We start from the raw sequence: 26,969 nt of genomic DNA on the forward strand, positions 1-26,969 counted from the left end.
ATCTGACCTTTTGGAAAATCTGTCTCTCTCTAAATCTGTCACACAGATTTTTTTCATGGGGGATTCCTGAGCTACCTGGATCTGTCTCAGAAATGTTTGTAGCTGCACATGTTTGAGTCCTGAAGAATGACAGTGAGTCTATATTTATGTTGCAACACATCTGTCTTCTTTCATCGGCAGGCTTGTCTCTGCATGACAGAATATGAAAAAGCCCGGGATTTCCTGGTTAGAGCTCAGCATATACAGCCATTTAACCATGATATTAACAATGAGCTGAAGAAGTTGGCAAGGTGAGAGAACTCCTTTCTATCCCTGTGGAAGAGAGAGTGCTTAGACAGGCTGGAACACCCACTCAAAAAATATTTGAAATGTGCTGGGTTGTTTTTTTTTTTTTTTAAAAAAAAAACCAAACAAAATACAAAACTATTGGGTTAGTAAGTGACTTGGGAAAATGAAGAAGGTTTCTCTTAGTGTGGAGACAGCTGACTCAAAGACTTTGCAGACGCAGCGGTTACAGGTGATAGGTGAGAAGCTGAGAGCACCGCCTGTACAGTTTCTCTGGGGGGATGTGTGTGTTATGCTCCTTGTGAGTAGGTAGGTCAGGACAGGGAGATAGGGGCTGCTGAAATACCTCAAAACCAATGAAATGCAGTAGGCTAGCACTCAATCTGATGATGTTCTGGTTTAATAAGTATGGTTTTCGTTCCTTTTAAGATGCACGGGTTAATTGCAGCAGCTCTTCTGCACTGCAAGTGCTTCAGTGTACAATGCTACAAATACTAATGTTCATTAAAAGGGAATTTCTTGCTGTCTTGGAGGTAGCAAGTGAGCAATCCTGAAGGCAAACTTTCCCTTTGCCTGCAGGCTGCGTACAGCACAATCCTGCCAGCTTTAGTCATGCCCTAGCCACACCAAAACATGACTAACACTGTCTCTGCCCTCATTCTGGTCTTCCCTTTGAAACTGGCAAAAGCACCAGCTGGTTCCCAAAAGTGTGTGCTGTACTTCTGGCACTGTTCACAGACACAGAAGGCGATGCAGTCCCCAGCTTCAGAGATCACAAAGCAGCCCTTGAATATGAACCTCTTCTTTTGTGTGTTGCTGCTAGGCATTTGCAAAAAGGTTTGTAGGCAGCAGTAACACCTCATTAGAGTAGTTGGTGCGGCTGGAAAAGCCAGTTTCGTGGCCTGAGTGCCCTTCACCAGGTAGTGTTTGGGTAGAGGGCTGTCCTTTCCCATCCGTGCCCTATGTATCCACGTCATCTTTAAGTCTGTGGTAACACCAAGTCTTCAAACTTGCTGTTTTTTCTGAAGTACAAAGAACCTGAAGGCAATATTAGCTGCTGGTCTGGAAAGCTGAAATAAACCACTTCTATTCATCTTGATCTGCCTCTGGGTACATAGCTACCAAATTGCCAGGTGAGCGCAAGCAGTTATAAAATAGATCTGGGTGGCTGGTTAGCTACTCTTGGAGGCTTGCTATGTGGGTAGTATCAAAGCCCAGTAGCAGAGTGCTAGAAGTCCTGATTCTAGAAGCCTCATGTGTTCCCTTAGACTTGTTTGAGATATGTTGGCAGGTGAAAGAGAAATCTTCCTAATAACGTTGAGGTTGTGCTGCCAGGAAGCAACAAGGCATCCTGCCTTCGGGGAAGCAGTGGGCAGGCTTGTTGGCTCTGACTCTGGAGACAGCAGTGTGTACAGCTAACATGTGTCAGTAAGCTGACTATGCATTAAACCACTGTTGTCTTGGGGTTTTCTGCTTCAGTGCCAGTGAAAATCGGTGTATTTTTTGTTCTTACTGTGACAAAGAGTGGAATTAGAATAAAATAGATGAAGACAATATTATCAGGTGTTGTTAATTTTGCCATACCTCAGTCTAGATACTGTTGCCAAACTTCCTTGCCTGAGAAAACTCATAATGTGATCTGGCAAATGCTTCAGAAACAGAATATGAATCAAAATCTTGTTCTCAGAGGCTTTTCCCTTCCTTACTGAGCACAGTTATACTTTGCAAAAAGAAACGTGTGTTAATCAACAGCTACCTTTTGCTGTCTAAAACAAAACTTCAAAAAGCATCTGTTTAACAGCTGAACCAGGTTCTTGGCAGAATTCACTTCACTGGAGAAAAAAACGGGCAGAATCCAGGGTGAGGATTTTGTGGAACGAACGTCTGGTACCAGCTGTAGTGGTCTTTGTGCAAATTCTGCTGCTGGATTTGGCAGTTCTGTTGGAAGGCTTGATTTTGCATCAAATCCAGAGCAAAATGGGGTTGTTCTGATATCTGGTATGGATCTGCGCCTCCAAGTGAGTGGCTCTTGGATTTCTTCCTGTGGGAGGCACGACAACATGCCATCCACAATCTGGGTGGGCATCCCTGATCTACTCGGTGTAGACAGTTGCAGCAACATCTGTCAGAGACTTAACAGGAGAGACTTGCTGTGCTGGGATTTCATTGAACTTAACGCTTTGAGGTTCTGGACACAGGGGTGCTGATGGTAGGGGCTGAGAGGGCATTAGCCATCATCACACTTGTGCTATTTCTGGTGTGTTGCCTAAAAGCCTTGGGTTTGACCTTATATGGTAGCAGATGCAGGAAAGCTGGCCGTGTGGGCAGCCATTGATCCCTGGGCTGGTGCCCAAACTGAGTCACCCTCCGGCTCAGGGATTCCTCACCAGTGAGACCTCTGTGCCGGTGAGGTGAGAACACAGGTGCGGAGGATGCTGTGTTTGCAGAAGCAGCCATTAAAATGGGAAGCTTTTGCCATGCAAAAGGCAGGGAATGTGATGCCGGCAGGGAAGTGAGAATGGAGGAGGAAACATCTGCCCTGTCATCCACTTAGTCCAGACACAAATCCTGGCTGCCTTCCACCCATCCTCTGCCCAGATTCTGTGTCAATGGAAGATATCCTGGAGTAGGTCACTTGGATGATGTCTCCTGCTGGGTGCTGAAGGAGAAGCGGCACAAACGAGGAGACATGAAACTAGGCCACAGGATACAGGTGGGGTTCCTCTGCGTTGTCACACACTTGCGAAACTGGTGTAGAAAGTATCTGGCTACCAAAAGTCAAATGATCTACTTAGCTAATAGTAACCAGCAAAGCAGAGACCCAAGGTGTGGAGGTGAGGCACAGTGTTTCCAGCTCTCCTTTCCTGACATGGTAGAGAGAAGGGCTTGGAGGAGCTGCGTCTTTGCTACCAGAACACTCTTACATTAGGTTAATTTGTTTGTATAGAAAAAATAATACATGTTTTCTGGTCGTGGCATGGATGGTTGGGTGGGCAGTCTGCAGCCTGTGATGCCATGCTGTGCTCTACTTTTCAGCTGCTACAAGAACTACATGGACAAGGAGAAACAAATGTGCCGCCGAATGTTCACTCCTCTCAGTTCTTCTGACTGACTGGAAATAAAGGTAATCAAGTTGTGAAATAGGCTGAGGTTTCACAAAACCTCTGTCTTGTCTGAACTGTTTTCAGGTGGGGAGCCTGCTTCTCTTGTGCGTGAGAGGATTTTGGAGGCAAAATGTAAGGGTAATGGGAGTGTGGAGGAGAAGGGGCAGGATGGTGGGGTGAAATGTGGCTACATGATCAGCTTGGGGAATCCTTCCTGCGAGGCAAGCTGGTGTGGGACACGAACCTGAAACTGGCAGTGCTTGAGTAAGTTTGGTTTTGTTGTTTCCTGTGCTGCTCATCCCAGCTATTCCTTGTCAGAACGAGGGGGAGAAATAGCTGTGTAGTCTTGTTCCTCTGCCAATTAAAAGAAACAAACAAAAAACATTGTTCCTGTCAAACTTTAAGAATTGGATTTCCTTCTCCTCTTCCCCTCCAGTGCTGCTGTCTGGAGCTGTTGGAATGCCTCGCTTCAGAAAAATCTAAATATTTTATTTCTGGTTTTTTTTTTTTATATTAAAAAATCTGTTTGTATAGAAAATTTCAAATAGATGTTTTGGACTCTTTAAAGCCTTAAATCTTCTAGCAAAATTGATGGGTTTATAAATGCACAAAGGCTCTTTGATCATTTCTTTTTTTGTCAAAACCTTTGGGGCGGGGCGGGGGGGGGGGGCACGGGGGAGGGAGTGTAAGGGGGAGTGGAAATCTTCACTGGTCTCTTGCCTCAGGGTAAACCCTGGGGAAAGAGTTGCGGAAATGACAGCAGCCTTCTGTCAGAAAGCATCACCAGCTCGGGGCCGTCAGTGTGCTGCCATTCTCTCTCATGCAATACCTCTTCTGCTTGTAGAAAATGCATATTGGCAGCCTTTCCAGCAGCAGTGTGAGTGCAGGGTGCAGGTCTGGTATTTTAAGATCTTTTGTCTGAGCGTGTTAGGAAGCTAAGGTAGTATTTGAAGAAGAGGTTTGACTGAACCGGCAGCTTCCTAAAGCAACGCAACCCTCGTCTGGCTGGCCATGCCTCCCGGCTGTAGTCTGCACCCCTCTCTGAGGTCTGAGCTGGGCGTGTTGTTAAACTGCCTCAGAGTTAAATTCTTCTGCCCTGGGTTCAGGATGGGACTGATCACGTCTGTTAGCAGGTACCTACCCCCAGGCCAGTAGCTGCAGAAGGGGATTAAGGCAGACAAGTGTGTGCAGGAAATCTGTGAGCCAGGACTTGGCAAGGAGGCTGTGATTCTCCACTTGTTGCATTTCAGAGACTTGCAGTTTGAAAGCCTGTAGGACTTGGGTCTCGTGTCTCATGGTAGCACGTAGCGGTGCCTGACCTGGGCAGCTTCTTGTGTCGGTCTGTGCAGCCCTGCTTTGCGGTGGGAACTCTGAATGCGGTGGGTCACCAAACCACTGCTCCCCTGGTAGGGTTCTGCAGCCTCTTGTTTCCCAAAAAGCAACTTGCAAAGATGCCGATTTCCATGCAGTTGGTGTAATGGCACATAGCGATGTCAGTAAAACAGTGTCTTCAGTTAGTGGAGGCTGAAAAGTGCCAAGGGGAAGGGAAAAAGAAATCTCTGCTGGAGGCAAGCTTAAAGATTGAGCTGAACTGTCAGCCAGAGCTTCTCCACCGATTCCTACCGATACATGTGTACAGTGCTTTCCTGGAGTTCTCCTGCCTTACACAGCTGATTAACAGCTGTCACTCAAAAAGATTTCTAACCTTCTTTGAAGTTGATTTTAGTTACAGTATTAAAAATAAACTAAGTCTTCCAGACAAACATAAATCACTGAGACCTACACAAGAATCTACTGTTAATTCATGGCATGAAAAACCCCTTGCTGGAGGAGGCTCTTGCAGGGCAGGGCCTTGTGCTAGCTGGAGGTTGGTTTGCTGCTGCATTGTGCTTAAACTTCATTACATATTCAGAGAGGAGCAAAGCAGTTCCAGCTGTCAGAGGCACTGCTACTTAGTCAGACTTGAGGCAGAACATTCTTTGGTGTTTTCTGACAGCTTTGCACAAGTTCAGTTGAGGGCACAAACTGTGCTCGGTCAGTCTGGCAGGCCTGCTTCATCCTTTCTGTCTCAGGCACCGAGTGAGTAGGTGGCCTGTGAGTGCTGCCTGTAGCTCATGTTTAACGATCCAGTGGCACCACAACAGTTATGGAAGACTTGCCTATATACTAGCTGGCAGGTGCTTGTTAGGCACTGACCTGACCTGTTGTCCAGTTTATGAGCTAAATGACTTGGAGCTGTAGTTGTGGCATTTTCTCCTTCCTGAAACACTGCTGCATCCATCCCCCTGCTTCAGAGCTTCCCAGGTGGGTTTGCTGTACCTTTTGGTGAGTTCTGCAGCAGCTGCTTTGTTACAGGGTGAAATGCTTCATTTCTCTGTACTTGCATAGGCCAGGGCCATGTTCTGTGTTTTGTGTAATGACACTCAAACACAGACACACTTGAGTATCTCCATTCTGCTTGCTATTTCTGAATCCCTCTCACTGTCAAGTCCAGTCCCTCTAGTTGCCACAAAGGTTGTCTTGCTTGGAACACACTTTCTTCCTTTTTTAATGGAGTTTCAGGTCAGAATAAATCTCCTTGGTGAAATGCAAGGCCACTTGTGATGCTTCCCGGAGGAATTCAGAAATACTCAAGAGGGAGAAACAGAAGCACAAAAACTTTCTTAAATCCATCCTGCTGCAGTTCTTTGCAAATGCAGTGGCTTGGGTCTCATGCTTGCCCCTATTTGAATTTGGGTTATTTGCCTGCCTCTGTATGCTCTGTGTGGTGTGGATGTGTTGAGCCAGGTTACCTGGGATGTACGTAGCTGAAAGTAGTCCTCGGTGTCCCCTAAATTTCAGGATGGATGGGCTGAGGACCACTGGCTTATTGGAGCTTTTTGCTCTTTCTTGTTGGAAAGACCCAGCAGATAAAAAAAATAAATAAATGGAATTTCTTATCGTTATATTGCTGTGGTCCTTCATGAAAAAGATCTTAATCATGAAGAGCGGGGACAAGTTCCCTAGAAATGTCTGGATTCTAGTAGAGGGTCCTTGGTGATAGTTTCATCCCAGAAAGATGTCTCTGAGGGGTTTTTTAGTTTATTTTTTTTTTATTATAGATGGGCCAAAGTTGAAAGCTTGGCTCTAATGTGTATCTCAGTTCAATACACAGGAGAAGTGGTCTTATAGTTGAGAGCACACAGAGAAGTGTTCCAGTGAAAACAAACAATGCTGAAATTATGGCAGGAAACTATGACTCTGAGGTCAAACTTGAGATTGCTACAAATAGCGGGGTCTAGCAATTCTGAAGCCATTAATTGGTGAGAATTGGCTGCAGAGCTGGGGCTTTGTCACCAGGTAGAAGTGATTATAACTGGGCTTAAAATCAACAGCAGTTGCCAGTTAAACTGACCTAATAAGCTGAAAGAGACTTGCAAATAAACTGAGAAGTATGTGCACAAAACAGTCAAAACTCCTGCCTTGGGAAGGCTCCAGATTTTGTGTAAACAGCAACTTGCTCCTTCCCCTCCTGCTCTCCCTTATTACTGAGGAGATCTAAAATGTGCCTCCTGCTGATACTATCCCTACCCACTGCGTAAAGCTGAACAACAGAGAACTGGCAATTTCACTTCTCCTTTAGAATATGCAAATTATTGTACCTCTGAGATGTCCTGTACTGCGAAGGAAATTGTTAAATGTCTGCTTTATGCTGAGCACTGCTGGAGCGAGTGGGAAGGCTTGAAGGATGAGTTAATTAAGAATTCTCCTTGCTAAGCAAAGGAAGGAGAAAAGCTTTAATAAGGTGGTTGGGTGGGTTGGGTTTTTTTGTTTTCCCTCCAGCTCTCTCCTCTTTGAGCACCTTTATTTTTTTCAGAGTTCTGCGGTTCCTGCCTGCAGTAGTAGCTGCAATACCTCTCTAGAAGATTTGTGGGTTCTTGTCTCTTCTAGAAACTGTCAGTGGAGAAATGACTGCACCACCTGTGCTTAGGGGTGCTGTGCCACGCGTGCTTCCTGGTCAGGTGTACTGGACATGGGTCCCTGGTTTGAACGCACTGGGAGTGGCTTTGCTCAGACCGGGAGGTCTGGCCGGGGATTAGAAGTGCAAAGATGGTGTGAAATGAAAAGGAGGGAGACCCATGCGGTATCGCAGTGCCCCTCCGTGCCCGTCCTCTGAGGCGCTGGTGAAGTGATGGTTCTCCAGCCTCGAGGACTGCCCTGTGGCCCAGCCCAGGGCCATCCTCTCTGAGATGCCCTAAGTGCCTAAAGCCTGGGGTTCCCCTTTATGTCCTCAAGCATGAAGCTCCCTGGCGAGGTAGGAGTGGGTTCCTGGCTGTGTTTCTCCTCAAGCTCCTGTCTGCTTGCCTGAGGCCACTCAGCACACTTGCCCTGGAAAGGACAGGATGAGCCCCTAGTGAATAGCCCTGTGTGGGCTTTTATTTCTCAGAGCTTTTGCCAGCAGCTGGAAGACAAAATACGCTGCTGTTAGAAATCAGTAGAGAGTGAAAAAGATGCTGGGCTCTTTTCATTCCCATGATAGTACTTGGTTTATCATGCAGGTAGAGTTTAAAGAGAATGGTCTATGTGCAAGATCTGAATTTCTTTATGAAGAACGTTTTAGTTTTGCAGAGCATTCAGAGTTACTGGCTTTCACTTCTAGCAGCAAGGAGATGCACAGTTATTTTAAGGTTTTCTCTGAAGTATCACTTGTTAAGGCTTCTTTTTCCATCCCTTGTGTGTCCGTTGTGATAAGCTATATGAAGTGTAAGTAAAAATGTTTTGTTACCTTGATGGGTAAAAAGGCAAATTGCATAAACCTGCACCCAAGTAGGTAGTGACCAAACTGATTTGTGGATGGGAGCCTGTTGCAAGTGACTGTCACCAAGGTGCCTGTCACTGATACGCCTGGGATAAGGCTATAGCTTAGTTGTGCTGGTAGCTGAGGCACACAAGTCCCCAGTGCTGCTCCTGGTCCTTGTGGCATTACAGACAGTGGTAAGAAGCTCTCCCTGGCTTCTTGCCAACCCAGGCAGAACTGGCATGCCTGGCCACCAGTCCTGCTGATCTGGGGTGCTCCAGGCTTTCTCTCTGAGCTAGCAGAAAAAATGTGCTTATCCTATCTATTTCTCTTAGTCTTAAATCTTGGGATTTTAAAAGATCGTGCTTTACACAGCATACAAAGGGCCCTTTTCCATATTTGCTGTTGTATACTTGCTCTTCTAGTTGGGTTCCTCGAAGGAATGTTGGCTATTCAGAGCTGCAACCATACCTATATGAAGAATCATGTATCCTCTTGGGCTTGAAGGACATTGCCACCTCTAAAGAGCAAAGGATGCTTTTCACTGCTTGCTTACTTCAGTGACGTCTGGTCCTGAGCCAACATGCTTAATGCTGTAAATCGCTGTGTGTGGGCCAGGTGTGGCCTGGCTGGTGTACCCATGTGTCCTACTGACACCGGGGTCAGTGTCACTGAATGTGGGTGTCCCCATGTCTCACTGCTTCAGCATGGCACTGCGCTGAAGGCTCTGCTGCTGGGATGAGGCGTCGGAGCCTGTAGCAGCATGCACAGCAGAGGAGAGCTGGAGCACAGCAGAAGGTAACTTCAACATACAGTTGGGAAGAAAAAAAGGAACAAGATGATGGTGGTGCGAACATGCCCTGGTGGCTGATTTTTTTTTTTTTTTTTTTTTTTTTTTTTTTGGAGGGGGGGATGGGGGGCGTGGGCATGGGGAAGTGGGCTTCCATGTTGTTTTGTTGTTGTTGTTATTCCACAGTCTCCATTTTTTTCAAATGAAACTGCAAACTTTTAATGACCTGATACCCTAGGCTTCAGGTGAGATGCTGTCCTGATTACGAGAGGGTACTGATCAAGGTCTTGAGACCTGCCAGCTTTTTGCTCCAGCAGGGTGAGAGGTGAAACACTGACAAACTTTGGAAGAGTTTAAAATGCTCTTAACTGGGCATTGTAGTAGCTGTGATGATACAGGCAGCTGAGTTTAAATAAGTGCTAATGGCCTTAAAAGTGTTCGTTGTGGTTTTGGGAAATACTCTTGTGCTTGTGAGCTGCCGAGCATTATTGACCAAGTGCAGCCCCCTAATGCAGTGTCCTTTGCATCAGCAGCGACACAGAGCAGCTGACAGGGGGTAGGGGGCTGCATCACTGCTTGAACAGCGCCAGGGCATTGATTGCTGTGTCTACAGCGTGGCAACAGCACTTTGCAAAAAGACAACATGTATGGTTGTCAGGAGCAAGAGGCACTAATGAGGTCTTCAGATTTGGGGAATGTTGCTTTCAGAAAGGCTTTTTGCTTAAGATGCAGGGAGTGTTTTGGCACTGCTGTGAGTTGGTTTGCAGAACTGCAGAGTTATTTCCAGTAAGGGTAGACATGACCTTCATGTGTGTCTCCCACTACCCACCCTGCTTTCAGGGACCTGTTGATTTGCCAGAATGCTGAGCATTATGGACATGAAAGTTATCTGAGCTCTTGAAGGACTGGGAGCTGCGCTAAGGATCAGTTTCAGCCCAGACTTGCTGGATGAAGTCCTTTGAGTCAGAAGTGTGTGTTGAAGAGTTCATCCCTTCTTTCGCCTTCCCATAATTGTCCCTCTTGTGAGACCTCTTGCTTTCTGGACAAGTTGTTTTGTTGCTTTGTCTGGATACTGTTTTAAGGCACTTTTTTTAGAAATGCTTGGGAAAGAGCTCTGCTTTCTGTTTTTCCTTTTTGTTTTAGGTATCCTTGCCCTATCATAGATCTGAGCAGACTTGACAGATCCTTCTTCCATCACCTCAGGTTCAGGACGGTGGTGCATGTCATCAGCATTCAGGGTCTTTGGTGTTGAGACTTGTTAAAGATCTCTGGAGAATTCATCCTGCCACTGAGCTGTCTAGCATACAGGCAGTGCTTGAAACTCGCTGTGGATCCTTTGCAGAGCTGAGGATCATGACAAATTGACTTGCAAAAAAAAAAACCCGCATAAGTACAGATCTTCAGATGGCAATGGAAGTTGCTATAGTGTGGTTATGTAAATGAGGAGTAGCACATCTGCTTATTGCACCTTCATCTGGGAATCTGGACGTCTGGTGCAGCTGTGATGGGGTAGTTGGAGCCTGCTCAGTCCTTTAGACATGGGGAGTCTGGTGACTGTCTGTGTGCTTATGTGCTGCCGTGGCCTGAAGATGGGCTTCACAGCCATCCTGGCCATAAAAGTGAGTCCACTTGAAGCACAAATTGCTGAACATCCCCAGACAATGTGTTGGAGAGAGAACGAGGGTATGGCTGACTGCAGAGTCACCTCCGTAGGTAGCAGATAAGTGGTACCCTAATTAGGTAATTTTCTGAAGGCATGGTGCATGCTCAGAGAAAGGCTCTCTGGGATGGTGATGTGTTATGTTCCCTCTAATAATTGTCCAGATAAAACCATGATAGCCTGGCGTTGTAAATAGCTGATTCTTCTCCTTGTATGAGGGTGGATTGCCCAGTACATCTCGTTATCAGCTAGCTGATAGCACCCTAGCTGTCACTGGACTTTCTTAGTGCCGTTCAGGAGAGCTGCAGCCTGTCAGTAAGCTCTCAGGAGGTCCACATGGTGCGTTTCAGAAGGAGCTTGTTCACTTCCCGGTAATGGTTTTTCTCCAGGCTGATATTCCAGAGTGGCTCTTCCTTTGGAACTTGACAGAGTTTGAGTGAAGAGCACTTCTTGGGCAATTGCCCTTCAAGGTTTTAGCTCCTTTGCTGATCTCTCCTCCAAATGTGTGCACATAACATCTACTTTTCCAGCACGCTTATGAGGAACCATGGTGTACAATGTGCTGTGTCCTTCTGACTACCAAATCAAAACTTCCCTTCCTTTCTTCTCCATGGTCAGTGAGAATCCTATTTAGCTTGGATCAGAAGTGTTGAAAAGAAGGCATTCTGCCTCCCGTAACAGACATGTGGAGGCTGCGTTTCACGGAACGTCCTTTAAAGGCACTTCTCTGAGCTGTAAAAGCCAGGCCAGCCTTCCAGGCTGCCCTCCGTGAAGCTGGTGACTTGATGAACTCGGCTCTCTTGAGCACTGCTCCTCTTACTGAGGGTTATCTGAGTGCTGCACTGTTGGAGCTGCCACTTCAAAGCATGGGTGTAATGAGGGCAGAACTTGCAGGAGCTACGCTTCAAGTACAGGCTTCTTACTTTCCAGTTTCCTTGTGCTTTGACAAAAATTTTATCTGTTGTGTTTGGTGCCTATATGGGACTTCCCTGAAGCCCTGCAAGGGATAGAGGCAGGAAAGGGGGAGCTGGGGAAAAGGCAGCAACAGTTCTTTATGCAAGAAAGAAGCTTAAACAAATTTTAAAGCCTTAGTTAAACATTAACTGTTAATTATGGCTTTAATGCAGAGTAAAGGTGACTGTGATTATAAATGACCTGTGACCTGGCATGTTGCTTACTGTAAATTGATGATCGACTGCCTTGTCTTTCTGAAGCATGAATTAAAAGAGCTGGTACCAACAGACTTCTGTCTGAACTTCAAAGCGAGCGTGTGCCTAGCTGGTTTTTGTGGCTGAGTAGCTGCCAACCTGCTGTTAAGTGAAGGAAGCAAATACTGGAGCAAGTTCTGGTTGGAGCGCGCTGTTCTACGTGCAGGAGCAGCAAACGCTTTGAATGCGATCCAACTCTCTGCGTCTTCAGGGCTGTGTGTTCCCCCCCCCCCCTTCTCTTTTGATTGTGTAGCCATTAGGTGGAAATGAAAGAGATGAACTGATCAAACACGCCTTGAAATGGCTTTAGGGTTTCAGTTTGAATATTTTTTTAATTAGCTCCATGTAAAGACTTTATTACTTCAAATAGCAGCCATGAAACTAGAAGACTCACAGTTTGATCCTTTGTTTTTATGGTGCACAAGAAGTCTCCGTAGCTGTAGGTTTCATGCCCAGCTAGACACCCCAAACCACAACTAACAGCCGGTGGAGACATCTTGTGATTATCTTTTAAGTATGCCTATCAGCGACACGTAAAAGGAAGTGCTGTGTGAGGATAATATTAGACTGACAAGTAGCAGAGTGGAAGTCGGTTGCATTTTAGCAGGAGCAAAGATGCTTTTCTCTAGTAACATGTAGAACACTGTAGCACATCAAGGATAATGATTTTTTTTCCACTGTTGAAACCTTTCTTTCCTTGTCTTAGTTGCTAGAAATTTATGCTGTGAACTGGGGAAATGATTTTAACATTTCTATCTCTGATTAATTTTCAAAGAGAAGAGATCATCTGAAGTGTCCTCCAGTAGTTTTCCTTCTTTAGAAACTTCATCTCCCCTCTCTCCTGGTCAGGGGAGACACTGGAAAGCGCTGCCCGACTGAAGCTGACTGTGAATATCTTGTGTTACAATGAACCTTGTTAACCCCCGCTTTTGGAAGGTTTGGCAATAAAAGGTGGCCTGTTGAATGAGGCTGTAACACGGGATTTCATGAGTCTGGATGACCAGGACAGTGACTGCACTGACTTGTTACCATGACTCCTAGTTTGTACTAGCCTAGAAGTCTTCAGTTGTGTGTTTCTGGCAATCTTGAAAGTTGCTTGACTGTTTTGTGCTTTTATTATCCCAAACTTTAAAGTGGGGGCAGCCCCTGAGAGAGGCACATTGTTCTGGTTCAGACTCATAGTTTTCTGGCCGGGTGGCATTTGAGTCACGGGTTTTGTGTGGCTCTGAGCATACAGACCAACTAAAACCTGGCTTCTTCAGGGTCATTGGAGGAAGATGAGTAATCTGGTCGACCTCACAGCTAACCCTGTTCTGAGCAGGAGGTTGGACTAGAAACCTACTGATGTTCCTTGCGGCCCTAATTATCCTGTGATCCTGTGGTGCCTTTCAAGGATATATAATGAATGAGGTGTGGATTTTGAGCATCATGTGATGCTTCATCATCTCATCCTTTAGTCTGTAAAGCATCTGCTTTCCTCACAATTACTGATATTTTTTTTTTTTTGCTTTCTGGTTAGCAGTCTGTAAGCCAATACCCTCTAAGGAGCAGGCTTCCCCCTTTTGCTGCTAGTAATTTGATTTACATTTGCAGAGATCGCCACTGCAGCTGAGCCAGCTGAGCTAGCTGTAGTAGCTATCGCTGCGGAAAGAGTATCAGAGATTGGTTTGGGTTCCTGGTATTCTTGAGCTGAGAGAAGATAGGGCATCTTTTGAATGTACCTCCTTTGATCCTCAGAACTTCTGTAAGAGACAGATAATGGGTTATCTTGTGGAAAGGCTTCCAAGGATTTTTCTGGGGTTTGTTTTTTTTCCCTCTCCCTGCTAGTCATCCTATGGGTGACGGAGGGATGAGGCTGACTTTTCAGCAGTGTTTCGGTACCATCTGCACTCTGACAAATCAGGGAAATACCCTCTGTATCAGTATTCCCCCATGAGTATCTCAGAGATGCCAGCTGCAGCAACTTCATGAGCAGCAGGGTGTTGGAATATGGTGATGGGCATATCAGAAAGCAGCGTGAATGTGTGTGCCGAGTGCGTTCTGTCCCACGTGCTTAATGGCTTTGGGGACAAGAGAGATCCCCACATCACAGTTGCATGTACCACAGCTCCACTGCAGATCTTGCAGCATTAGACCAGCACTTGAAAACCAACTGACACAGCTCGGGAGGGCTGGGAGGAGAAGGTGCTGGTTCTGTGTGTGGGTGGAGGGGCGGAGGGAAGGGTGGTTGGGAGAGGCACTGAAGGGGCAGGCCAGCTTTTGGCATCGAGGTCAGTGTGGCCATGTAGAGGTGGCGCAGGTGATCAAAGTCCTGATCAGTGACCCAGGGGGTTCCCCTTTGAAACACGGGGTCTGGGCGTGGGAGGAACAATACAACTCAGAAACAGTTCTGGTTTATATCCAGAGAAAACCCACCCTGTGCCTAGGTACCAGTTTCCTTCTAGTGAAGCTCTCATGACCCTCAAGAGGGGGAGGGATGGGGTGCGGGCCGCAGATGAAAGAGGCTTTGCTGGTACGGAATCTGCCACCTCGGTGTGTGCCAGGGCTGCAAGTCTGGTGAGGACCCAACTGCAAGTGAAGGGCGATGGGGCAGGGGGAACCGACAAAGAATAAGGCGCTGGGAGTACTTTGTGATGTATTGCCAGCGCCACAGCGGTGTGGCCAGGCCGCCGGTGGTCCTGCCCTGCAAACAGCCTGTGGGCAAGGGGGGAGGGTGGGAGTGGGTGAATACGGTGAGAAGCAATAGGAATGTCAGGTGAGGAGAACGGTGAGTCTTCTAGGAGATACAGGACTGTCTCCCAAAGGCCAAGGGTAAGTATCCAGGCACGAGGTTTCCCAGAACAGACTGGAAAAGCACAAGTGATGGGTAGCACGGATGACCCTGTACAGGATGGGAGGTGGCCTGAAGGGTGTTCTCAGGGTTTCTCTGAGGTGGACTTGCTAGTTTTGAGTTTGTCGCTTAATAGTCGCTTTCCTCCAAGTCCTATGTGAGGAAATTCAATTAATTTTGTGGGGATTTCACTGCATCTGTTCCACTTGTGCTAATCCGCAAACATCTGGGTGTTTCTTTCAGGGCCACTGTAGGTGTGTGCTAGGAATGATTAACTGTTTAATGCTAAAATGGAATAATATGTACAGGTGATCCCTGTGGGACGCTGACAGTGGTATTTTGTTATCCTAGGACCTTGCCAGCACATGAACAGAGCAGTTCATGAGCAGAAAGGAGACCTACCTCTGGGCACACTGGAGATCTTGCCATCGCATCTGTGGTTTGGGAAAAGGGGCAAGAGTGCTCTCTTGTTTTGGGAGTGTGAAGTGGAGGTTCTGTGTCTGTATGCAACCTGATTTTCCTGAAGTTGGTTTTGTTTACTGTATTCTGAGGCTGTTTCCAGACAAACCAAGTCCTGCTGTAGGAGAGAGGAAGGTGTTCCCTCTCCCCGGCATACTCTTTGAAGAAAACTCTTTCCTGACTTCCTACATCTTGCAGGTTCTGGGCTGCTTTTAGGGAATCTGTAAATGGGAGTAGGAATGCCATGAAGTTTTGTATTGTTTATATGGGTTATTCTTTAAAAAATGGTTTGATATTTTTGTTCTGAGAAAAATAAACCAACCTGAGAACTAACTCTTGCAGGACTTGTGCCAACTTATTGTGCAGAAGTGATTAATATCTCCCTTTCAGTGTAAGGAGCTGGAATTTGGAAATAGGGTCTGGTTTGTTGCTGTGTAGCTAGCTCCTTTCTTGGGTAACAGCATGTTGTGCTCTTTGTTTTGGCTGTATGTGCCTGTGAATGTTGATACTAAATTTCAAATTACTTGGGAATATCAACTTAATCCCTTACAAACATTGCTGACTCCCCTAGCTTTGATCAAGGTGGCTTCCTCTTGGAACAGAATCTGCTGTGTGTTCCCCACATGTCTCTGAACGTGTACCTTTGTGGCGTGGCTGAGATTTAATGCAAAATCAAATGCTTCTTGGTGACACGGTGGCAGATAAATGCAAAACTAGCAAGAAGCCGTGGAGGAGGAGGGACCTGGTAACATCAAATTATGTTTTCATGGTATTTGTCCTGTCTGTGTTTGACTAGGATGGTTAATGTCTTCTAAACATGATTCAGTGCCTTGTTGTTGTCTTGCCGGGCAGGGAGGGTTGCCTTTGGTCACTGTGCAATCCAAGGCAGCCAATTGCCAGGAGAGAAATGTCTGAAGCGTTCTTGTTCTGCCAGCATCTTTCTGGCTTTTGGATTCCTTACTGCTACGCTCTGACAGTGTCTTAAAATAAAATGCCCTCTTGGTAGGAAGTCCCAAAGGGCTGGGGCCAAGGGTGTGGGGGTGTTAGGAAAGCTTTGGGTTGGCAGCACCTAGCAAGCACGATTCTGGACCCTACCGCTTGTCTACTTGTTCTGCTCCTGTCTGCTTTTGGAGGAAGGATGATCTCTGAGAGGACATCAGATCCTGCTGTGCTGCTTAGCTTTAAGAGAGACCCAAAGAGTGCAGGGTTTGGGGTTTGTCATCTGTCCCATAAGAAGAATCCTCTGATCAGGTTTTTTTTCCAGAAGACTCAAGAGCCTTCCTGATGATCAGAAAAAAAAAAAAAATGGAGTCACATGATACTAATTCTCTTAATCATACGCTGTGATGCTTTGTCCTGATGAATAGCATGCATTGGTAACGCGCCCCTGGAAAGAAGCATTGCGTGGAAGGCTGTCGGTGAGACTTAGGCTGTCGGTGAGACTTTTAAGTGAGCTGGGCCGGTAACCGGGATCACTCGGTCCGATTAAAAGATCACCAGCCTGGCTCCCGCTCGTCCAGCAGCTGGCTTCTTGGGCTCGGACTTCCACAGCCACTGTGGCCAGGGCTGCCCGCTGTCCTGCTGCAGGCAGCCTGCCCTGCTCGCCGTTGCCCTTTTCCAGGCAGGTATTAAGTGTCCCCCGTTCAGGGCGAGGGGAGGGGGGGTCTTGCCGAGTCCCGTTAGCTGTGTCGACACTAGATGGCAATGCCTGCCTCGGAATGCCTTGCCAAAGGAAAGTGGTTCAGGGGGTTCTTTCTCATGGGCCTTAAGTCTGGTATCGGTGTTTTGCTGTACAGATTGTTCCGTAACTTCGCTTGGGAGCTGATGCCTCTTCCCTACAAGACATGGAGAACTTTGTGCTTCCTGGCTGTTGGGGTTAAGATGGGGCTGGAGACATAAACATGGCCGAGTTTTCCAGCAGGAGACAGCCGTGCCTTTCCTGGAGCTTCCTCGGCCTCGGCTCTGACGCAGGGCGCGCTGGCGTTTCTTGGGCAGCCTTTGGGTGCCTGGGTGGAGCGAGCACGGGCGGCTGGATCTGCACACGGACACTTGGCGCATCTGTGCCCATCAACGACCTTGCAAAGGCAGGACCGTCTGCTCCCCAAACGGCGGGGACGAAAGTCATTGTGGAAATCCAAAGTGTACAAACGAATGTCAGTGAGGTGGCTTGCTGTGGCACGGCAAGGAGCCCTGTGAGTCTCTGAAAGGTCTGCTCCTGTGGTCAGCTGCCCGTTGCCAGCAGTGCCCGCTGCGGGAGCCACGGCCACCCTGCCCTGAGCTGTCACCCAGCCCAGGCTGGTGACTTGTATTTGACCTAGAGCCTGTCTCCAGGTCGGTGGCCAGTTTACTGCTCTATGAGAGACTTCCCATGGTTAACTAGACTTTGCTGAAGTGCATATTTCCATTTTTCTTTACCAAATAATGGCCAAAAATTACTTTCCTGATTTTGTTTTGGTTTGGGTTTTTTGATATATATTAAAGGGAGAAATACAAACTTTCAGCCTCTGGGCAAAACCAAAGATGTGTTTGGATCTTGACTTGGCATTAAAGCAGAAATGCAAGTCCTTGAGCAAAACAGACAGAAAAATCTGTACAGAGAATCATGCTTTCTGATTGTTAATCAAAAAAATGCAGGCCTTTGAGAAGTTTGCTACTGGAATTTTTATTTTTGGCCAAAATGCTTCTTCTTCCCCACCCCACCCCCTTAAATAATTTGATAAACATCTTCAGTGTGTTCCCTGGAGAAACTGTTCCAAAGGTTGGTTACAGCTCAGAAGTGGTCTTGTATTTCCAGTTTGAGTTTATCAAATGTCAACTTGCAGCTCCTGAGCTTTGCCGAGCGTTTGCTAAATTAAAATATAATCTGATATCATATGATGTTTTCCTGGCATGGGTGTTTAACCAAAACCTGGCATGATGTATACCCTCAACCCATCGATTCAGTTCTTTGGGCTGCAAGACATAGGTTTATCTATGTCAAGTGTGAATCATAACCCCGGTGTGTCACCTGGGGGTCAGGTCTCCCAGCTTGTTGGCCCCCCAGCCCCACATGCTGGTGAGCCCCCAAGGGACATGATGAGGGCAACAAGACCCCACTTGGTGCCTGTGCCCGATGGTGGCAGCTGATGCAGAAACCCTGGAGAGCGTTGATGGGTCTTGATGCCCCCATGTTGTGGGCTGCGCTCTGCCGGGGGCGAGGGTAGGCTGAGATTGCTGGTGGGTAACCAAAGCGTGTGGGAGGGCAGAGCTAAAGGGGTGAGGGGGTGGGGGTGTGGGCAGGAGGTGTCCAGGGCATGTGGGACCCCCTCGGCGGGATGCTCCAGGGTTTGGCACCTCCTGTAGGGTCTGAGCTCAGCCCTGGGGGCTGCTCACAGGTCTCTTCCCCTTGGCACTGGGTGTTGGGGTGGGAGATGCAGCGTCTGCCCCTCTAAGCCTTCATGTGACATGTGGGGCAGCCGAGCCTGGGCTGGTCCCATCAGCTCAGCCTGGGTGGGTGGCTCAGCACCCTCCAGGAGCGATCCTGCTGATCCCTTGGCCAGGTGCTTGGGGGCTCCTGCCGCCTACCACATCCCCTCTGTGGGTGGCAGTGCCCTGGTGCAGACCAAAGGACACCAAGTCACTGCAGGCAGGGACCAAGCACCCCTGTGGTGCTGGAGCCCATCGCCTCTGCCAGGCACCCACTGGCCCTGTGCAGGGACAGCCTGGGATGGGGACAGGGGACTTGCGTCTTTTCATTTCGATGGCTGGCTCTGAAAGCCAGCAGAGCAGAAACCCCTCGGTGCCGCCAGCTGCAGCCGAGCCCGACCGGGCACTGAACGCGCCGGCTGCGGCGTGCTCTGCTCCCTGCCCCCTCGTTTGTGTTGGCACGGACCGGCGAACGAAGCCAGTTTAATTGGCAGTTGTGTTTGTGGCCAGGGTGTTATGAAAAGGTTTTCTGTCTCCCTCTGTAAGTTACCCTGAATATGTTTTCACTCTTAATATAATATTCACTTCATTATTAGCTGAAAGAGGCTCTTTTCAGAGAGGTTCGTTCCCCACCCCCCCTTCTTCCAAAAATATATTAAACAACCCCTTCATGCAGTGCAGCGCTGAGGGCCGGGATTGTCTGCTGGAGGGGAAGTTGGAAACCCGACGGTAAATGGGATTTACACAGAAATTCCTTTCTTCCCCAGTGTGCTGGCGGCGCTGGCTGCAGCAGCCCAGCGGTGCCCAGCACTGCAGGTGATGGAGGAGTCATCCATTGCTCATGGGGCAGCTGGGGGTATGCTCACCTTCCCCCCTCTGGCAGAGCAGAGCCTCCCCAGGGGCTCCTGGCACCCTGGGCTGGTGTTTCCAGATACAAACCAGTCCAGCAGAGTTAGGGCAGGCCTCAGGGAGCCCGTGTGCACTGCACTGGCTGCTTGGCTCACGCCGGTGTTTGGTGGTGAAGGTGTTTCCAGCACCTGCAAAGGTTTCAGGAGCTTGTTCTCTGTTGGGTGGGTTTTGGGGCATCGCATGTAGCTGGACCCGCCTGTGTTGCCATCTCGCTGTGCTGCTGCTCTTCTGGGCTTTGCAAAATCCATCTGGTTTTACTTCCAGGTTTGGAAAAAACCCTGTGGGCTGCAGGAGCAGAGAGCTGCTGCTAGGGATGGTATCACACACAGAGCATCCAGCATGGCTTGGGCTCTGTGGTCCTGGGGAAACAGCTCTGCTTCCCTCTTGCCTGAGCTCGAAGGCATCCAGAGCCGGGCAAGCTCTTTCTGTAGTTGTTTGACACATTTGGGTGGTTTTGCATGGCTGCAGCCCCTGAGCCACGCAGAGGCATGGGTCAGCAGCAAGCAGCCGTGTGCCCTTGCTGGGGTGTCCTCAGCCTGGCCCGGCTGGGGAGACCCTCTGGCTGGGTCAGGCTGGTGCTGCCCTTGGGTTTGTGCCTCCCCACAGCCCTGGCTCGAAGGAGCTGCCAGTTTTTGGGGCTGCCCAAAGGCAGCCGGTCACAGCAGGGGGGGTGACTGGTTGGGCTGGGGCAGAAAGGACCTGCCAGAAAGGGGCAGGTGCTTGTGCTGTTGCTGAGGGGTACTGGGATCCCTCCGGACCCCCAGATCCCTGCTCCATCCCTGAAGGAGCTGCCACGAAAGCTTGGAGGAGCCTGGAGCACGTTTTCCTTTTCCCCAAAAGCAGCATAAATACAAATCCCCCCCTCAGCAGGGCAGGCGCCAGCGGCGGGACGCCTTCCCCTGCTCTGCTGCCACCATTCCTCGCCATCCTGTGAAACACATTAGGGCTGGTGCCATGCGCTGATGAGTATTCAAGACCTGGCCCTAACTGGGAACAATTAGCAGTTGTTGCAGCAAACGTATGTCTGTTTGCTGTGGCTCCCCGAGCCCAGCGCTGTCTGACAGCTGACACAGGCATCCCCATCCAGAGCAGAGACTGCGGCCAAGGGAGCTCCCTATGGATGATGCAGCTCTCAGTTACAGATGCTCTTGGGAGGAGTACGGCTTGTGCAAGACTGAGCATCCCTAACCCCTCAGCCAGCCCTGCTTGTCCCTCTCCAGAGTGGTGGCCATCCCTGCTGCAGATGTGAGCAGGTCTGTGGCTTGCTCGGGTCAGGCTGTGGAGAGAGGTCACAGAAGTGCTGCTGGAGCTGGACCCAGCTGATGCTGTGCTGGACCCGTGGCACCTCTCCTCCCTCCCGAGTTCCCGTTATGGCTCTGCCATGCAGGACTTCAAGCCACACAAGATGGTGCTCTGAGTCAATCAGATGCTGAGGACCAGTCCCTTAGCTGGGGGGACAATGGTGGGAGAGAGCACTTTGGGTGGTGGGGAGCTCGTACCCTGGTCTTTAACCTGCACCACGGTCTGTGGGGCAGCCCCCCAGCCCGGCACCCGGAGTGACTGGGGGTCTGTTCCCCTACCACTGAGTGGGGCTGCCCTCACTCTCCCTGGCACTGGCAGGGAAGCGGGAGATCTCTGATGTTCCTGGACCTTTTTTCCAGCTTTTGGGAAAATGTCAAGTCAGACTTGAGCTGTTTTTCCAGGGTCTTGCTGGTCTGTTCCCACATTCCCAGACACACCTTGTGTCCAGCGTACCCCAGTGTCTTCCCTGCCTCCCCCCCAAGTAAGGACCATCCTCTTGCATAAAGCCACACAGGAACCATACCTGGCAGGCTGGAGGGGTCCAGGGAAGGTAGCAGAGAAAGTTGCGGAGGGACTTGGGCAGGAGGAGACTCCAAATTTACATTAAAATAGGACTTGAAGGCTAAGAGTAGGATCCTGACCCAGCTGGGGAATGGGAAGCACGGGGAAAGGGCAATTCCCAGCTCCGCTCCCCGCAGCGAGGCTGGAGGGCAGAGATGCTCGTGCTCCCAGGGATGCTGCGTGCTGGCAGCGCCGCTCCGCACCTGGAGGTCACGAAGGCTGGAGCCATGTGCAGATGTAGGACCTGGGCCCGGAGCAGCACGGGGAAGGGGGGGTGGGGAGACCACAGGGGCTTTGCTGGCGGCGCCAGGCTTGAGCACTCTCACCCTTGGAGCTCTGGCTGCTCCATGAAACCCTCAGCGAGCTCCAGAACCGGCGCTCTGCAGCTTGGGGTGCTGCCGGCAGTGGTGAGTTGTGGCGTGGGGGGAGCAGGCAGCCCAGCTGGGGTGGGACAGGGTGCGGGGAGCTGGGCAACCCGTGGTCAGCGAGACGGTGGGGCTGAGGAGGAGGAAGGTGGCCTGCCTGCTGGGGACTGGCTTGGTTTTCCATGGCCTCACATTTTCCTACTCCACAGAATGTGCAGTGAGGGTGGAAAATGTGGCGGCCAGGAGGGGAGAGAGGGCAGGAGGGGAGGCAAGTGGTGCTGGTGGGAAGAGTTTGCTTTGCCAGGGTGTTTGGGACGTTACGTGCCTGCCAGGGCAGGGTCTGTGCTCTGCCAGACAGCGGGGGAGGGGGGGGGCATGGATGTGGTCCACACCAAACCCCCGTGTCTCTGGGGAGTGTCCCCTCCCAGGGTGGGTCAGGGACAGGAGTTCGGTGGGAGGCAGGGCAGCACGGCCGGCAGGATGCTGCCTCGGCTTCCCAGCTCCCACCGGATGGGCTACCAGTAGCCCCACTGGGCTCCTGCGGGCTGGGGGTGCTTGGGGGGCACCGGGGGACCCACCAGGACAGGGAGCACAGGGCTGGGCCCAGGTCTGCTGCTGCGCTGCAGCTCCCTGCTGTGCATCTCAGCGAGGGGGAGCCGGGGCAGCAGCCCTTTTGCCACCTGAGACCATCCATCTTGTCAGTGCAGACATCCAAAATCCTGTTTGGGCACCTCCTCGCCGCTCCTGGGGCCTTTCCAGCAAACCTGGCTTTACTAGGAAGTCTGCTGGGTCTGGAGGGCTTGAACCCACCCGAGAGGGCAGCTGGCTTCTGCCCTCGGCGCTGCCAGCGTGCGTTGCTGGCAGGCACAGCGGTGCCATGGGCTGCCGTGTTTCCTCGGCCGGTCTGCTGCGGACCTGAGGTGTGCTTGTTTGCCAGTCCTGGATTTTGGAAATGTCGAGGGCTGACAGGGCATGCCGGCTACGCCTGCCATCACCACCTCCCTGCCCCTCGTTCTTGGCCCATTGCACAGGGCAAAAGAATTAGGGATGGAGAGGGGGGAAAAGATAACTGGGGGTGCCCCGGGACAAGGCAGAGGGCAGGAACGCACAGGTTGAACATCAGAGGAGACAAGACGCAGCTCAGTTTCATCCTCTGCAGATGTGTAGATGGACTCCTCTTGCTGGTCTTTAACCCTTTCATTCTTCCCTCTCCTGTCCCTGTCCCCACAGCCATCTCCGCCTCTTCCCTCCTGGAGCTGTGGTCCCAGCTGGGCAGCAGCTCTCCTGCCTTCACGGTGGCCGGCAGAAGGGAGCACTTCGTGCTGGCTTGGGGGAGACCCGCCAGCACCCAGGGTGGGACTCATGGTCTGGCACCGCTCTGGGACCAGATGTCATCTCCAGATGTTGACCTCCCCAGTAACAGTGAGTGAGCCTTCACCTGCCCCATCTCCCTCAGCAGCGCAGCACGTGCCCGGAGGGTCAGGACCATTTGCAGAGGCAGGAGAGGGACCGGCTGGGGCTCGGGCTGGGGCCGGGGCAGAGCAGAGCCCACCCCCAGCACTGCTGGAGGCACCTCGGGGGTGGATGACCCACCTCACAGACTTGGTGACGCATCAAAAAAACATCTTTTCTTAGCTGAGGGCTCACACCCAAATGGCAGGGGTTGCCAGCTGGGGTGAGAGCCTTTGCCATGGTTGCCTGACCTTTAAAGAAAGGTGGTTGGAGAGATGGGGGAGCAGAAATCCCTGAAAGATTATTTGTTTCTCATGAACTATATTTAGGCACTATTGGCAAAACCCAAAAGTGCTGAGTTCTGCTAAATAAACATGGGAGCTTTGTGTTTTTTTCCCCCAGAGGAGAACAGGATTAGTAAGTGAACGGTAAATAGTATTTTTGTTTGACATACCTGAGGGTTTCCATTCCAAGTTGCCGTCTTGAGCTCTCGATGCTGTGATGACGATGATGGACCTAAAGCAGCACTGACCCATCCTGTGAAAATATTTTTTGGAAAAGAAAAGGAGGCAGCCAGCTTACTCACCATGGTGTGGCTTTTTTTTTTTTTTTTTTAACTTTGTGTTCTTGAGTATTTTCATAAATGTTTGCATATTTGGATGTTTTTAAACTAGAAGTAGGTCACACCAGTGCCACTCCAGTAGCAAAGTCCTTCCTCGGTGGGGTGCGTGCCCCTGGGCTCCCCACCTGCCTGCACCCACCAGTGCTGCCCTGGAGGGGCAGGGTGTCCAGGCAGCCCTGGGGAGTGGGGTGGTCCTTGGCTGGTCCGAGTGGGGCCACAAGGGATGGGGAGGAGGGCACCTCGCTTGTCTGGAGCACACTTGGGTCAGTTTGGGTTTAGTTCTTTGCTGTCTTGGATTCCCGTGCTGGTTTGGATTCCCGTGCCTGAACCCCATCTCCCCCAGGGTCCCACTGGGATTGGGTCTAGACTTCCCCGTGGAGTGTTTGCAGTGGGGTGTGGGGCTGCGAGTGGGTGCCAAGCAGGCGAGTGGTGTTTTCTGGTCACTCAGAGGTGTAAGAGCCTGTTTGATGGGCCAGGCACGATGAGGAGCAGAGTGATGGGTCAGGAAACTCCTGTTTGGATGGGAAGTCCAAAGCCCGCAGGTGGTAGGAGGCAGCAGGGCACAAGGGCTCTGGGTTCATCTCAAGCAGAGGAGAAAATATCTTGCCCCGAAGTCATCAAAATTCAGTGTCCCTCAAGCTGGCTCTGCCAGTTCATCCATCCCTTGTACAGGTAAGGCACTGGGTTAATTCGGGGCCTTATTGCAGCAGCTCATCCACAGCAGCTCTTCTCTAGAGAGGGACAAGCGGAGACTGAGATGCACAACGGTAGCACCCTGCTAAGCAGAACAGAGACACGGCTGAAGAACTTCCCCTTGGAGCTTCTCCTCTGGCCAGGTTAGAGACGATGGTCTCCTGGCATGCTCCACATGGAGAGGAGAAGATGAGGGAGTATTCAAGGAGAAACCAGGTCAGGGAGGAGGATGCTGGTACCAGATCATTTGTCAAGAGCAAGAAGTGGCCCAGTCTTGCGTAGGAACCATGAGAAAGAGGACTGTGACCTGAACATGGGCTGATTTGGAACCTGGGAAGAGAAGAAGAAATGCAACACAGCGTTTCCCAGCGCTGATGAACTCTTCTCCCGTAACAGGGAGGAGGACAGTGAGGTGTCAGGTACAAATACTCAACCAGAGGTTGCAAAGGTGGGAGAGCAGCAGCCTGGGCTGCTCCAGCCTGCTCACCGCTCTTGGTCCAAACCTTGCTGGAGGAGCTGAAACCAACCCGACCCAAAAGCACTGGAAGTGCTGAAATTCTTCCCCAACCACCCTGATGAGTCTGTGCAGCTTGGAGGAAAGTGTCTGCATCCAGCTACCACAGCTGTGCTGAAGCTCGCAGCGGGCACGAGGAGGACTTTGATCATAGCACCGGCAGCACTGCCAGCAAGTGGGGCTGGCGCGAGGCCACCTGTGGTTATGGGGCACCCAAGGGAGGCAGCAGGGTGACAGTGCCTTGAGGTTGCACTGGAGAACTTCGGTTTGACTTGGCAACCGAATGGGCAGCTTGGCCCATTCAATAGTAGGTTAAAACCACTTCCAGCAAGTTCCAGTCGTCTGTGTTCCTGGGGCAACACGGCTTGGGCTTGGCTCTGCAGGGGTGTTCCTGCTTCCCAGGGGATGCTTTGGCTGTGTCCCTGCTGAGGTCCATCCTGTGAGCTCAGACCACCTTGAACCAGTGCAGAGGTGCTTGGCCCATGGCACCGTTCAGAGGGCAGAGCAGCACGTGAGCTGTGCACAGGAGCGGGCCGGGGACACAGGAGCTTTCTGCCAGGCCATGAGCGTGTGCAGCACTGGCCTTGGCGGTGGCGGGGCTTGAGGGTGCTCCCACGCTTCCCCGATTGCCTGGGAGAAGGTCTCTCTTCCCGCTGAGGAGCGGTGCCGGTGGCCAGGGTCTGTGCCTGGCACAGCGAGTACCTCGCCGAGTGCTTGCAGCAGCCCTGGCACTGTGGAGCTGCCGTCCGGATGGCGTTTTCTGGGATTTCAGCTGCTCCTTGGAGAGGTACAAGGGACTTGGCTCAGACCCAGGGAGCATGGATGTCCCGGGGGGCACAGCCACCGTGGGGCATCCCAGGACCCCGCTACCCCCTCCTGGGGTGCTCCCAGCCCCGGTGCCGTGGGGCTCAGCCCCAGCCCACGTCCTGCCTGGCTCCAGGCTGCCCCCGTGGTTCTCCGCTTCTCCTCTGGACTGTATTTATTTATTTATACGGTGAATGTAATAAAACTCCAGCAGGAAACGGAGGCGATTCCCTGCCATTCCCCGCAAGCCAGCCCTGGGCCGGGGCGAACAAGGAGGCGCATTGTGCGGCACATACCTGCCTGCCAGCGCCGAGCTGCGCACGGGGCCGAGGGGGAAGAAGGGGCCGTGTGTGCTGGTGCTGCGCTGGGACCCAGCACTGCGGGACGGGGTGTCCCGGGGAAGAAGTTTCACTCTGCCAGGGCCAGTGGGGCTGGGGGAGAAAGGGGTCCTGTGCTGGCTTGGCGTGTCACCTGGGAGCACCACAAGGCATCTCCTCTGCCTGGCCTTGGGCTGCCAGGAAAGAGGGGTGGGTGCTGAGGGTCAGCTGGGGGGGCAGACAGTCACCCCATGGCCCGGTGTGGTGGCTGTGGGACCTGCTCTACCCTGAGCGGAGCTCCAGCCCCTGCCCGCCTCCGTAGGCAGCTGCTGCAAACTGCAGGTGCAGCCATCAGTAGGGTTCAGAGTAAACGCCCGCTGCCAAGGCTCACCTGGGTCCTGTCGTCCCCTTTAGAGGGGTCTGTAGGAGTGAACAAGGTGGCTGGGGACAGGACATGGCTCAGTTCAGCTTCCCCTTTGATGGGGAGGCTGTCCCCACGGCCAGGGACATGCATCCCAGCCCCTCCAGAAGGCTGTAAGCAGCCTGTTGTGCTGCCAGCTGCACTGGCCAGCTAAAATACCGTGGGGGAGGTGGGGGGGACTGCCCAATGTCCCCTCTCATCTCCTTGCGAGGCAGCTCCCCACCTTGCTTGCAGCTGGGGCTCCCCCAGGGCACCCCCTACCCTCCTGCCCGTCCCTGAGGCCCACAGCTGCACATGGTCCCCATGTGTGTGCGGGTCCCTAGGGCTGCCAGGGCTCCGGGGGGGATTAGGGACATGCCTGTGCCGTGTCTCCTGCCTGCTTCATGTCAACACTGCATCGTGGACCGGTGTCACAACCCAGGGACCTTGTGGCCACGGCCAGGGAGGTGGGCTGGCTGGCAGCAGGACTGTCCCTCTATGCCACCTCCCAT

General features: G+C 51.1%; 1 protein-coding gene across 2 annotated transcripts in view; it reads left to right on the forward strand.

Annotated features, from left to right (window-relative positions):
• Positions 1-26,349, forward strand: part of FKBP6 (FKBP prolyl isomerase family member 6 (inactive)) — a 31,398-nt gene extending 5,049 nt beyond the window's left edge. Inside the window, exons 6-8 of one of the 2 annotated variants that reach the window (XM_080389007.1) lie at positions 181-290; positions 3,322-3,409; positions 22,886-26,349. In XM_080389007.1, coding sequence (XP_080245133.1) covers positions 181-290; positions 3,322-3,397 — 186 coding nt within the window. In that variant the 3' untranslated portion in view covers positions 3,398-3,409; positions 22,886-26,349. Of the gene's footprint in view, positions 1-180; positions 291-3,321; positions 16,535-22,885 lie in introns of those variants that run through there. The other variant, XM_080389006.1, reaches the window with a different exon arrangement.
• Positions 26,350-26,969: the final 620 nt, after the last annotated feature.

Source organism: Falco punctatus, assembly GCF_963210335.1.
Source record: "Falco punctatus genome assembly, chromosome: 1".
Classification (NCBI taxonomy): Eukaryota; Metazoa; Chordata; class Aves; order Falconiformes; family Falconidae; genus Falco; species Falco punctatus.